At 38.2% G+C, this 13,694-nt stretch overlaps 1 protein-coding gene and 1 non-coding gene across 5 annotated transcripts in view; both read right to left on the reverse strand.

Moving 5' to 3' along the window:
* Positions 1 to 13,694, reverse strand: part of CSMD3 (CUB and Sushi multiple domains 3) — a 600,129-nt gene that overhangs the window by 88,724 nt on the left and 497,711 nt on the right. For all 4 annotated transcript variants that reach the window (XM_061373410.1, XM_061373409.1, XM_061373412.1 and 1 more), the window contains 5 exons: positions 12,152 to 12,340; positions 8,298 to 8,475; positions 3,978 to 4,123; positions 2,487 to 2,567; positions 1,290 to 1,403 (listed from right to left, as the gene is read on the reverse strand). In XM_061373410.1, the coding sequence (XP_061229394.1) occupies positions 1,290 to 1,403; positions 2,487 to 2,567; positions 3,978 to 4,123; positions 8,298 to 8,475; positions 12,152 to 12,340 (708 nt within the window). The remainder of the gene's footprint in view (positions 1 to 1,289; positions 1,404 to 2,486; positions 2,568 to 3,977; positions 4,124 to 8,297; positions 8,476 to 12,151; positions 12,341 to 13,694) is intronic.
* LOC133223118 (U6atac minor spliceosomal RNA) lies at positions 6,918 to 7,009 on the reverse strand. The gene has a single exon (XR_009728471.1). It is a non-coding gene; the product is annotated as a U6atac minor spliceosomal RNA (small nuclear RNA).

Below are 13,694 nucleotides of genomic sequence, written 5' to 3' on the forward strand. Positions count from 1 at the left end.
CAACCTAGCCTTGAACACTGCCAGGGATGAAACATCACAACCTCCCTGGACAGCCTATTCCAGTGCCTCACTAGCCTAACAGGAAAGAATTTCCTCCTTATATCCAATCTACACTTCCCCTGTTTAAGTTTTAACCCATTACCCCTTGTCCTACCACTGCAGTTCCTAATGAAGAGTCCATCCCCAGCATCCCTATAGCTCCCCTTCAGATACTTGGAAGGCTGCTATGAGGTCTCCACGCAGCCTTCTCTTCTCCGGGCTGAACAGACCCAACTTTCTCAGCCTGTCTTCATATGGGAGGTGCTCCAGTCCCCTGATCATCCTCGTGGCCCTCCTCTGGACTTGTTCCAACAGATTCATGTCCTTTTTATGTTGAGGACACCAGAACTGTACACAATACTCCAAGTGAGGTCTCACGAGAGCAGAGTAAAGGGTCAGGATCACCTCCTTCGACCTGCTGGCCACGCTAATGAAAAGAATTAGTGAACTAATACAAACATGAACCAAGAGAAGAACTGAGTTCATTTTTTTCAGAGTGACTCTTATGCAGTGTGTTATGGCCTGCACAATTAAAGTATGGTAACTTATACATAAACCAGTGTAGTATACTAAAATTACAAAAGACATAAATTTTAGGCGCAGAATTTTGTTTTGGGTCTTGCAATGAATATGAATATGCCTTCGGCAACAAATGCTGAAAGAATTCCTCAGGATCAGCACATAGGTCTCTGTTCATCATGTTTTAACCTTGTTTCGACCTTAACAGCGAGGTAATGTTGTATCTGTCTAGTCACAGTTTCAATAAAAGGTGGAAAATATGAACGTACACAGGCATGTACACACACAGACATACAGAAAGCGTACTATTTGGAATACCTTGAATAAAAAGGTAAGCACTTATAGTTGCACTGAAATATGGTGTTGGAATCTTGTTCACTCAAATCCATGCTATATTAATTTAGCATTTTTTAGAATTTCCATATTAATTTTCATATTATTGTCTCATTATATATTATATTTAGACTCCCTCCAAATAAAGACAACTGTGAAATTTTCAGAAAGTAGAGCAGCAGCCCTTTAAACTTATCACATTTATTAAGACATTACTAATTATTTTGCATTAATATATGATGCTTATTCACCATAACCAACAGGGCTAACATTGGGAATAGTATCAAAAAGTCTTAAATATTTTCAGTATGCCATCTTTTGTAAAGACATAGTGGAGAGTATTTAAGTAATCGCCATTCAGTTGGTCCGCAGGAGGAAAAGAAAAAGGATAAAAGAACCTTGACAAGTAGGTGGTGCTCCATCCATCTGAAGTCTTTCACCAAGTCGGCAAGTCAGAATCTCATTACCAACCAATGTAAAGCCTGGTTGACACTGGTATCTTATTATGTCTCCTGTTTGGAAAAGCAAAACAAGACAAAACACAAACAAAAGAAACATTAAACAGCAATTAACTAGGACTATTTGCTTTAAAAACATTATTGATTAATGAGGTTTCTTGCCATTATATATAATGGGCTAAATGACCTCTGGCATAAACAACTTCGATTTGCCTAAGAAACGTGATAAATGAGCATTGTGTTGCACACTGTGCTGCATCTATCACTGTTTTTCACCACATTTTTTGTTGGATGGTTTGCTGATTTGTCTGGGTTTGACTGATGCTGTGTGAACCATGTGTCCACAAAGCTTTAAGCAGTATAATTTATTGGATAACCATTATGAAATAAACAGATAAGATTGAGTCAGTAACTCTTACAGTCCTGAGGGAGAGGTGGAAAATAAATAGGAACTATATTTTGTTAATATCTAACTTTGGCATAGTGAGAATTAGAAATTGTCAATTTTAATTAAGAAATTAAGAATTCATATAGGTTTATGTACCAATCAGAGTAAAAATGTTGGTTTTCTCTTTGTTACCAGTATTGGACTCTAATATTGAACTCTACTAGAAATAAATTTATTTTTCTTTGCCATAATGAGAGCAGAATCAGTTGGTCTGCAATTTAAATTTGATCTTATAAATCATATTTCTTTGACATATAGGTGTTTAGGTAATATTTTAATATGTTTTAGAAGTCCAGAATGTCCTCCCCTTCTCAGATCTTTGTAATTTTTACAAATTTGACTTTATTCTTCAGGTCACAATACTTTATTTCTGCTACAGAATAAACCACTGTCTTATGTCATCTTTTGGGTTTTGTTTGTTTCCTATTAAACATTATGAAAAATCTATTTTAAAATGAAGCTAATTAGAAACAAATTACTGTATTACTTATATATCTGGGATTCATGAAGTTAAAGGAAGAGGAATGACTTTGTAAAAAAATTACTTTCAGATATAAACCTAACATCTTACAAGCATGGCTTGCATCTTGAAAAACAAGAAATGTCTGTTTTCAGGTTTGTTGGGGGTTTTTTTTGTGTTTTTTTTTTTAAAGAAAGAAAAAGTTCCTTTTATTTTTCTCTTTGATTACCTATTTCAAATTCATCATCCTCAGTTAAAATTTCAGCATTTGGTATACTTGTTGGAGGCTGGCACACCCGGAGCTGGTAGGCTATAAACAGAAAGAAAGCATAGTTGACATTCCAATACTTAGTTAACTCTTCCATGTAAACCTACCTGATTCAATAACCACATTAATAGCATCAAATCAAACATCTATTCATTTACTTTGAAATTTTCAAGAGAACTAACAAAGGAAATATTAATTTCAGAATTAAGGAAAATTGGAAGTTGCACCTGTGATCTTAGTTATTTAATTTGAGTGGCAAAACCCTCTTTATAAATACCTAAAAGCTTAGAAACAGGTGTCAGTTTTCTCACTTATGTGATCTCATCTGAAAAGCATGTATTTTATGTGTTATACAATCATTATTTTGGTTTGGGTTTTTCACAATACATTTTTACTGATGAATGCTTCCACTTTTAAAACTGTAAAAAAGACAAGTTTTAGAATCCAAAGTATTCTACCTAGATGAAACATAACTGATGGACAGAACCAGTTTGAATGTGAAATTTCCCAGTAAATAAATACTGTGGAGCCCATCTCACCTGCACATATTCTCAGGGAAAAATGTTGCTTTCAAACTTCAAATTCTAAGTTTCCCATGAAAAAAAATTCTGAGTTAAAACATGCGTATGCAATTTCTGAGTTAAAACAGGCGTAAGCAAAATAATTAAGTGAAAAAAATGATAAAAGAAGACAAATAGGAAGAGGAGGCAGAAGCCATATAGCTGTATTTTTTTTTCACAGATAAACTGTGCAGATGAGTCTGTGTTTGGACACAAACAAAATTCTCTTCGGTCTGAACTCAATCAGGACAGAAATAGGCCAAAGAAATCACACTGAAGTACTTATACTGATAGTATGTATAGTCATCTACATTTTAAGGTGTACCTTCAGGTTGATCAGTGTTTCTGGTTTTCACTGAAACTACATGTTCATGTAGCATCTCTCATTAGCAAGGAAACATCACCTACTTATGGCAGATGATGATTCAACTACATTTATATACCTCTTTCTTACTTCCTGTGCTGGGATACTTTAGTAATTAAATTAGTCAATATTTTTTTGTCAGTCATAAAATTTATATTGTAACCAGGTAAAATCATTTGTTTCTAGTGAGTAACCATATTTTAGAAACATTGAAAACAGTGAGAAGATAAGCACCTTGAACTGTACGGTCTTAATGGTACATACTTTGCTCAGCACTCTTCGCAGTGATTTTGTTTGTTTGTTTGTTTTTTCTCGATTACAAGTAAATTTATTATGTGGTAAGAAAATATCTTGTTTTCATAATTTGCAATTGTCTCTCATATGTTTGCATTACTTACGTGGTGATCAGTCCTATTAATAATAACAACTCTTCTCCGAAAAATAGGTAATTAATTGAAACTTTTTCATGAATTTTCTTTCTGCAGTAATCTCTGCAGATAGTGAAATATTGCAGTTTGTCACACTTACCATGATAACTAAGTACAAAGAAGCCACTGGTAGTAAAGTCACTATGAAACTTGATTAGAATCTGATTGGAAGTGCTATAGACTGATTCTAATGCAGTGTTGCCACTGAATTGTCCAATCTGAGGAGAAGTTTGGTCCGGTCCATCCCTAAGGAAACAGATACATAAAGGTTTTTCTTCGTTCAAAAAAATATTTTAATTTTTGACTGTACTTCATCTTCCTGCCACATACTGATCATGTTTACATATCTGTATTTTCAAATGGGGCTATAAGAGAATAAATAAACCGAATACTGCTCATGTCCCCCAGTCTTCTGAATTTGGTCATTTCTAAGAAAAATAAAAGATGATCATAATTCAATTTTAAAAAGAAAATAAGTTAATATTGGCTTCATTAAAAATGTTTATACTGTAATGTCAACATTATTTAACATAGCTTCTCCCTCCCCCCAACTCCCCCAGACAATTAAATGTTACAATGCTATCTTAAATACAGGTACTGCTGGTATGGTCACTGCTACCTAATGCAAAACTGAAATACTCATTTAAATAGAAAAAATAAACCAAAGTTAGCTCTAAACAACAGTGGAACTGTACAGAGTACAGAATCATAAAGCAAAGGCATTATTTTTTTTTACTTGTTTCCTTTCAGATCAAAATTGATCAACATTAAATAATGAAAGTTTAAATTTCCTGTTATTGGCATAACATTCTAGGTGAAATGTGAAATAAAATATACATCAATAGCATAACAGACGCTTTAATTACAGAATATTCTCATAAAAGTGACGTTACTCTGAACAAGATACAAAACATTTTAAAACATCAGCAAAGAACATACAATGAACAAAACCTGGGTCATAGTATAGACAATTAATTTTAGTGTAAGATCTAAATTTGTAACTGTCATGGCTGAAACCCATTCAGATAGCTCATTCACTCACTTGCTCCCTTTTTTCCCTCCCCCTACTCCCGGAGGGACGGAGAGGGGAGGAGAATCGAAAAGAATGCAACTTCCACAGGTTGAGATAAGAACAGTTTCGTAACTAAGGTACAACACAAATCGCTACTGCTACCACCAATAATAATAATGATAAGGGAAATAGCAAAGGAAGAGAATACAACACCTCATCACCCTCTGACCAATAACTTGCTCCCCTCAGCCCGACCAAGCACCGACCGATACCTCATCCAACCCCGCAGTCCCCTAGCCCTTCCGGGTAACTCAGTCATATCCTGGGCATGATGTGCTGTGATATGGAATACTTCTTTGGTCAGTTTGGGTCAGGTGACCTGTCTCTGCTTCTTCCCAGCTTCCCCTCCTCCCTGGTACAGCATGAGGCTCACAAAGTCCTTGGTCAGCCTAAACATTCAAGCAGTAACTAAAAATATTGGTGTTATCTTCTCTGTTCCCAGGCCCAAAGTCAAAACACAGCACTGCACCAACTACTAAGAAGGAGAAAAATGACCGCTACTGCTAAACCCAGGACAGTATCTACCCCTTATTCCATACCATTCACATCTTGCTCAGATCCCACATTTTCCATATACCAACATGCTTATCTAAGTGCACTCTTATCTTAGTGCATGGATCGGTCCCTATAAAGCTGCTGAGTCCATCTGGTCCATGATGTCAGGCTCCATCTCTTGTAACAGACTTTCAGAGCAGGAGAGGCTATGTGCAGTGTTCACACTCGTGAATCACCTGAGCAGTAGCGTCCATTGCTAAGTCCACCCCTCGATCATGAGTCCATCTCTATGTTACATTTCTGCCCTGATGGCCTGAAGTGTCATGGGCCCACCAGGCTCAAAATAATTCACTCTCCCTCTCAGCAGTTTCTGCAGCTTGTTGCTGGGGACTCCATACAGCTGCCTTCCATCTCCCACGCTTCCAAAGCACTGGAGGGTCCTAGTGGACTAGATACTTGTCCATACTGTCCCACACACCCTGCAGCTCTGCAGCTCATGACTATCCAGCCTTGGGGAGAATCTCCTGGTCCTCCTATATCGTTGTCTAACCCCAGACAAGGCCCAAACCTGACTCTGTTTAACTTTTGAGATCAGACAAAATGGTCATGGGTAAAACACAGTCTGTGTGTGTGCCAACATGCTGATCCTCATCACAATCAGCAGGCAGGTCCCAAGGATACCCAAAGGCCATTCAAAACCTTCAGAACTCTCAAACAATGCTGCTGTACTTGTCCCTGGGGCTGGTGTAGCTGCTGTGCTTGCTGGCTCTCCCAACCACCAGCTTCTCTTTTTCTGAGTCCAGCTCTTCCTCCTGTGCCTTGCTAGGAATGCTGTGTGGTCTCCTGCATCCTCCTGGGGCTCGGCGTGCAGCTTCTGGGGAATGCTCTCAGCCGTCACGGGGCTGGGCTCGGCTACTTCGCGGGGCTTGGCTCCTCTGCAGGGCTTGGCTCCTCCGCTGCCTTCTCCTGTTGCTCGGCAGCCACCTCCTTCCGCTCCTCGACCGCCCCGACCTCCTCCACCGGCAGCCACTTCCTGCCAGCCTCCGGTCCCGCTTCCACTGCCGCTTGGTCCACGGTGCCATGCTCCCAGGCTGCTTCTGCTGCTGCTGGCTCCTGGGGCCACTCCCCCTTGGCTCTCTGCGGCCTCACAAAAATGAAGGCAAGGACAAGAGCCAGGATGGTGAAGAGCAGTGGTATGGCCAGGTGTAAGTCCACAGCCACGTCCATCCTGCTCTGCTGCTGGAGCCTGCTCGTATTAGAAATCATTGCCATAAAGTACAAAGAACCTTAGCCCAAGGCCCACACTTGATAAACACTAACACAGCAAATACTGGCTCTAAGTAAGGTACTACATTCTGAAACTGTGAGATCGAGAAACAACTTTGAGAGCCAATAAATCAGAATTGTGACGAGTGACTATTAATCTGGTCAGATCTGTCGTTATCTCAACCCTTCAAGCCCCATGCTGGGTGCAAAAAAAAAACCAAAACTAGGTGGCAGTGCCAGAAGGGCCTTTTCCATCCTTATCAAGGGGGGTGTTAACCTTCTCTCCTTTCATACAACACATGGTTTAAACCACGACAGTAACACAACCAGGACAACTGTTAGCACATGAAATCACTTGGTAGAACAGAAGAACCAAATGGAAGCAGCACTAAAGGTGGACAGTGGTGTTCTAGTATTTGGGGGATAAAATAGAGAAAAGATATCTGTATTAACACAAAAGTGTAATTTAATTCAGGAAAGATTCTGAAAGTCAGCTTAAATTTGATACACAAAGCATGTGGTGAAGAATTAAAGGAATTCAAATTATCTGATTTTTATCAGAGCAATAGTCTGAGTACATATTCTGATCAAATTCTGGTTAAAGACAAAGCGATCAAGTATCCAGGATGCAGGCCAAGACAGTTTGTAGTACACATGATGAAAAAAACTCCAGGACCTACAGAAACGTTCACAAAAGGGTGTAGAGAACTGTTTAATGTTTAGGAAAGTAGGAATGAAATCCTCAATTAAATGAATTTATATGAATCGAAATTAGATTTTCATACAACAGAAACATAAAATTCATAATTAATATTCCAAATTGCCTCTCATTATTTTGCACTACTCAGACTACAAGACTACTTTCTCAACCTGTGGATTTTCAACCTGCTGATTCAATTACCAGTGGATTATTGCTTTAAACAAGCTTCCAAAAGGTCTTAACCACTGTAGAAATGTCTAGGTAACTCACTGGTAACAACTTCAAGATTACTGTTGGAGATGTTACACTTCCTTACATCCTTCTGACTTTACCAACTTTGCAAATAAGGGCAATGGGGGCTTTAATTGAGACTTTAATGTCTGAAAAGATTTATGACAGACATGGAATCAAGGAAATAGAAAATTTGATTTGTTTACATTTATTGTCAGCTCAGCTCTTCTTGTCATAGCCAAATATAGTCTCTTCTTTTCTGTACTCTTATCAGTTTAAAAAAAAAAACTTGCAAGAAATTAAGAAAGTGTTGCTGTAGTTTCTTGTATTACACACATCTGCAACTGCTTATTATCGCTCAACATTTTTTCTCTTAGTTGGTGATGACCTACCATATTGATTCTTCTGTACACTTCATTAACAAACTGAGGCACACTAGTATCATTTTTGAATTCTTAAGACAAGGGCTATGAAACTTCATGTCTAGTGCTATCTAGAATGGTACATTAAAAAGCATGAATAAGTGCAATTTCTCCTGGAGAGAACACCAGTTTCAAGGGAAAAATCACAAATATACTCTTTTTAATACATACTTTGCTGCATAGGGTCACAAGAAGATAAAAAAAAATAATAAAATGCTAAAAGTGTTTTCTTACCAGACAGTTATGAAATCATATATTGGCTCTGTTTGAAGAATTGTGAAATTGATGTAGATTCCATTTCCAGGTGGTACTCTTACAAGCCAGAAACAGTCTTGAAAGTTTGGATACTCATCAGGGTATCCTGGAGAGTATATGGTGCCATTCATTGCAGTTATATTTCCTCCACAGAGAGCTATAAAAAGACATTTGTGTTTAAAACACATTAGTTGCTTTTTGCATTCTACTTAGACCACGTAAAAGGTCTTCTTTTAAACACACCTGGTAAACTGTAATTAGATTGTGTAAAACCACTGCTGTAATTTACTGAGTTTTTTGCAGAGTCAGAAGTCTATTTTGACATTATTGGTAAAATCTAAAAGAAAATAATAATAATCCTGATGTCATAAATACTATCAGAACTGCAAACTAAAGTAATATTTAGACACTGGCTTAAATTATTCCCTGTACAATTGAAAAACGCTTTGTTACAGCTTTGTGTAAATGGCAGCTACAAATTAACAGTGAATCTCATTAATTGCTTCTATTTATTTTCACAAGAAGGTAGCTCACCTAAATTATTAACTGAGAGAAGAGATATGCTAAGTGAAGGATGGGGAAAAATTAGAGGGGAATTAAAAAATGAAAATATTGTGTGCTACAGTATGAACAGCAATTTTTCATTTCCGGAGACAAATTTTGGAAGATAAAAAGTCCAGTCTTTTCCGTAACTCTTGATGAAGTGCACTAATTTTAGACATCATACAGTGTAAGATTAACAATACAGGTTTTGGATTTCCGGAACTATGCATTTTGGGAAAACTATTAAGTTGCAATTACATGATTTTTTTTCACAGAAGTTTCAAATGCATGATGAATATATGACACCACCATGTTATTACAGAAAAGGAAACTACATTATAGAAACCTAGATCTGGAAAAGTGAGCAAAGCCTAAAACGGTATCATTTTCTTCATTTTGCATACATTCCACCTCACTCCACCCCAAAAAAGGACATGGAATGACAACCCAGATTCCCTAAAATATGCTTAAGAACCTATAAATAGAGAACAGACTGTTGGAAATATAGCTTTGACATATAGGAATTATGCATTGTTTCTTTTTAGGTAAAGCATGTGTTATGGTTTATATATATACTTTGATGCTGAACTGTAGGGTAAGGAGACTTTCAGTCACACCTCATCTATTCAGACTCAACAGCTGGCATAATGCTTTTCTTCAGCTTTTACCTTCAAAGACTCAAGGGTTTTTGAGCAGTGCAGACAGAATTTCTTCTGCAGCAGGGTCTTAGGGGAGTGAAGATGATTGTCAGGAAATGAGATTTCTTGGAAAAGGAGAGGGAACAGCTTCCAAATGGATGAAAGTGAGGGAGTTGAGTTAAGAAGGGTCAGAGAGTAGCAGATGATGCTGAGCACAGGTTAGGGGGATTTTAGGTGCATAAGAATTAAAGAAGAGAACAAAACTGTTTACACAGGAATCATGTCCAATGATATGACTCTGGCTGTCTGCTTCAAGAATTCTGAGGCATTAAACAAGACTTAGTATATGCTGCATTACAATAATGATATCAAATCAAATACGAATTTTTAACATACTGTGCATTTCTGGAACTCTGCATATACAAAAAAGCACGCTTCATTTTAATACTTTTGAACACAAGGTTTTATCTCAAATCAAACCCAGTACAACTAGAATATAACAAATTATCCTTTTCCTTCGATAATAAAGAAAAAGTAAACAAAACTCAAAAACATCAGCAGCTTAGAAAATTGTCAAAACCCTTTACTAAAAATACCATGGCAAATATTTGCATAAACCCCTTGTTTAAAATTAAGAAATTTCACTGGTATCGGAGTAATGTTGGCAGGCCAATTGTGCAGCATAGCACACATGTTAGAATTCGATTATCAGGACAGGTTTTTTTCTCTTCATCTTTTCACATCACATTAAGTAGAAACAAAGAACTTTCCAACCTGTTCAGGAGCTTCATCAAAATTGATACTCAGAACAGCAGCATGTTTTGGGCATTTTAGAATTTACTAATTAAATTCTTGCTTGCAGTAAGGCAATTCAAAGGAACAGAATCACTCCATTCCATAAATTATTTTCTTGACTCTGAGACACACAACATACAGCTAGAACTAAGTAATAGGGAAAAGCTAATCTGTTTAGTTGTTAAAACATGAACCAGTAACGAGTGGTGTCCCTCCAGTAACGGGTGGTGTCCCTCAGGGATCGGTGTTGGGACCAGCCTTGTTTAACATCTTCATCGCTTATATGGACAGTGGGATTGAGTGCGCCCTCAGTAAGTTTGCCAATGACACCAAGTTGTGTGGTTCGGTTGATATGCTGGAGGGAAGGAATGCCATAAAGACGGACATTGACACCATTGTGAAGTGGGCTGATGCCAGACTCATGAAGTTTAACCATGACAAGTGCAAGGCCCTACACCTGGGTCGGAGTAATGCCAGGCACAGCTACAGGTTGGGCAGAGAAGAGATTCAGAGCAGCCCTGCGGAGAAGGACTTAGGGGGACTGGTCGACGAGAAAATGAACATGAGCCGGCAGTGTGCCCTCACAGCCCAGAAAATGAACCGTATCCTGGGCTGCATTAAAAGAAGTGTGACCAGTAGGTCGGAGGAGGTGATCCTGCCCCTTTACTCTGCTCTCGTGAGACCTCACTTGGAGTATTGTGTGCAGTTCTGGTGTCCTCAATATCAAAAGGATATGGAACTGTTGGAAGAAGTCCAGAGAAGGGCCATGAGGATGATCAGGGGACTGGAGCACCTCCCATATGAAAACAGGCTGAGAAAGTTGGGGCTGTTCAGCCTGGAGAAGGCTGCGTGGAGACCTCCTAGCAGCCTTCCCATATCGGAAGGGGGCATATAGGGATGCTGGGGAGGGCCTCTTCATTAGGGACGGTAGCGATAGGACAAGGGGTAATGGGTTAAAACTTAAACAGGGGAAGTTTAGATTGGATATAAGGAGGAAATTCTTTCCTGTTAGGGTGGTGAGGCACTGGAATAGGTTGCCCAAGGAGGTTGTGAATGCTCCATCCCTGGCAGTGTTCAATGCCAGGTTGGACGAGGCCTTGGGTAGTATGGTTTAGAGTGAGGTGTCCCTACCCATGGCAGGGGGGTTGGAACTTGATGATCTTAAGGTCCTTTCCAACCCTAACTATTCTATGATTCTATTCTATCATTCATTACTATTTCCTCAGGATCCAGAAAATGGAGGTTGGAACTTAACTGTGATAAATTAAATTCTTCCCCTTTCAAAAGACAGGCAGCATAGGTCTGTCTTTTATATGATAAGCATTCTCCTTCTGAATTCAGTATCAAATGGATCTGAATTTAGATACCACATCCCTCAGAAATGCCTGTGGCTCATTGACTCTAGAAGGTATTTTAAGTAATGAGGCTTCAAATTTAAGTACCTAAATTTAAGTAGATGATTCACAATACAATGCAAAAAATCCAAAAAGAAGGCAGCTTATTATTTTCTGGGTTTGACTTCCGCTTTCCCCTTTCCCCTTCTCCCCCCGCCTTCCCCCAGGCATTCCTCTTCAACTTTCTTGCTACTGGAGATCCCATTCTTAAGCTGAACTTTTACCATTTAATATAGAGGGAAGTTAGGCCTTTAAGTCAGGTCCTATGCCTATGTTTAGGCATGTAGAAGCCTTTGCATTCAATTACTTAATTGCTAAATGTGTTTGGATCTTGTAATCCCAGGAGTACAGGATTTTGGGATGAAAGTTTTAAATACGAGTATCTTCACTGTGTCTGTGCTTTTTCAGGAATCTAAGGAAGATTTACAAATAATGACGGGCTCACAGGTCACCCAGAACATACCTTCACATCTGGGGAGAGGATGGTTCCAGTTACGGCTGATGCCATGGAGACAAGTCAGAGCTGAATTTCCAATTAACGTGTAGCCAGGGAAACACTCAAATGAAATAGTTTGTCCCACAGTGTAGTCATTCCCAATTACATAACCATTACGAAATGGTCGAGGGTCAGGACAGCTTTGTAGCTGATATGCTGAAATAAATAATAATAATAATGGGGGTGTAAAAGTAAAATGAAAATTTTGTTACTTCAAAAATAAAAGCTTTTCATTAGATTAAAAGATGCTCCTTAAATTCTATCATGGCGATAATCAAAACCATTGGTCCTACAATAGGAGAAACAGTGAAAAATTTCCACAGCAACTCCAGAAATATCCAGAAAATTACCTCATATGGAAAACATAATACTAACTTGAAGTCTAAATGATCTGTTCCTTACAGTTTGATAACCTCTGTGTGTGTGTGTGTGTGTGTGTGTGTGTGTTTGTGTGTGAGTAAACAAACACCAGACATCCTACTATATACATTTTTGGAACAGAGTGTGTAAAGGCAAAAATGAGACTAGCCTCTTAATTCTTTTAATTTCAGTAAGTACAGAAGTAGCGCAGTAAAAAAGAAAGTATAAGGGAATTCTGACTGTGTTTTCTCCGCCTGTATCTTCAAAAAGGTAGGGCCACTGACTGCCTCTTTAAAGATTCAAATTGCTTCTAAGTGCACCCTTAAAATTTAAAAAGCTGCAGAACAGTGTCTAAAAAAGAAGTGTGGGAAAAAACCTAACAGTTACATAAGAGTAATGTGATGCCATGACAGGCAGGAGGCTAACAGCCCATGCACCTCTAAAAAAAGTGCAGAAGAAAGGCAAACAGCAGAATTACAATAAATATGAAAAGCAAATCAAACTAAACTGCATGATGAGTGAGTGATGTGTGCAGTATTAAGGAACAGAACAAGCATCTAACTAAAAAGCCCCTTTACATCAACAGCCTAAAAGATGAAAGGTGGAATCTAGAGTGCTTGAACCAAGAATCCTTATGTGAAAGGTGCGGCGTAGAACAGTTGGATGCAGTGCTGCCAGGTGACACTTTTCCAAGACTGAAAGCACAGAGAGATCCAGGTGGAAGAGCACTACTGTTGTTTAGAAATTATATTAAATGCCGCTACTATTAATGGCAGTAGTAGTAGTATGCTCTTACCTTTTACTGCCCTTTTTATCAGTAGATAAGATTAATACTACTTACTACTAGTAAGATTACTTACTTACAAGTAGTAGTAAGTTTCCTTACTCCTATAAATTGTATCATATTCTAAATAAGAAATTAAAATCTTACCAGGCAATTTAAGTCATAAATTGACATATTTAAAAAAAAAAAGAAAAAGAAAAAAGAAAGAAGTTAGCACTTTTTTAGTGGTTCACTTCCAGACTGTTACATAGAAGTCAAGTTAATTTGGACTTGTTACTATTGAAAGAGCAATAGCAGACTGCTGTGAAGTAAAAACTGTTTAATTCATCCTTTGACATTATTCGCACCATGAAAACAGGTACAGTT

The sequence above is a fragment of the Neopsephotus bourkii genome, unplaced genomic scaffold (assembly GCF_033783945.1).
Source record: "Neopsephotus bourkii isolate Nb327-2 ecotype Australia unplaced genomic scaffold, CSIRO-AGI_Nbou_v1 NB_1630, whole genome shotgun sequence".
Taxonomy (NCBI): domain Eukaryota; kingdom Metazoa; phylum Chordata; class Aves; order Psittaciformes; family Psittacidae; genus Neopsephotus; species Neopsephotus bourkii.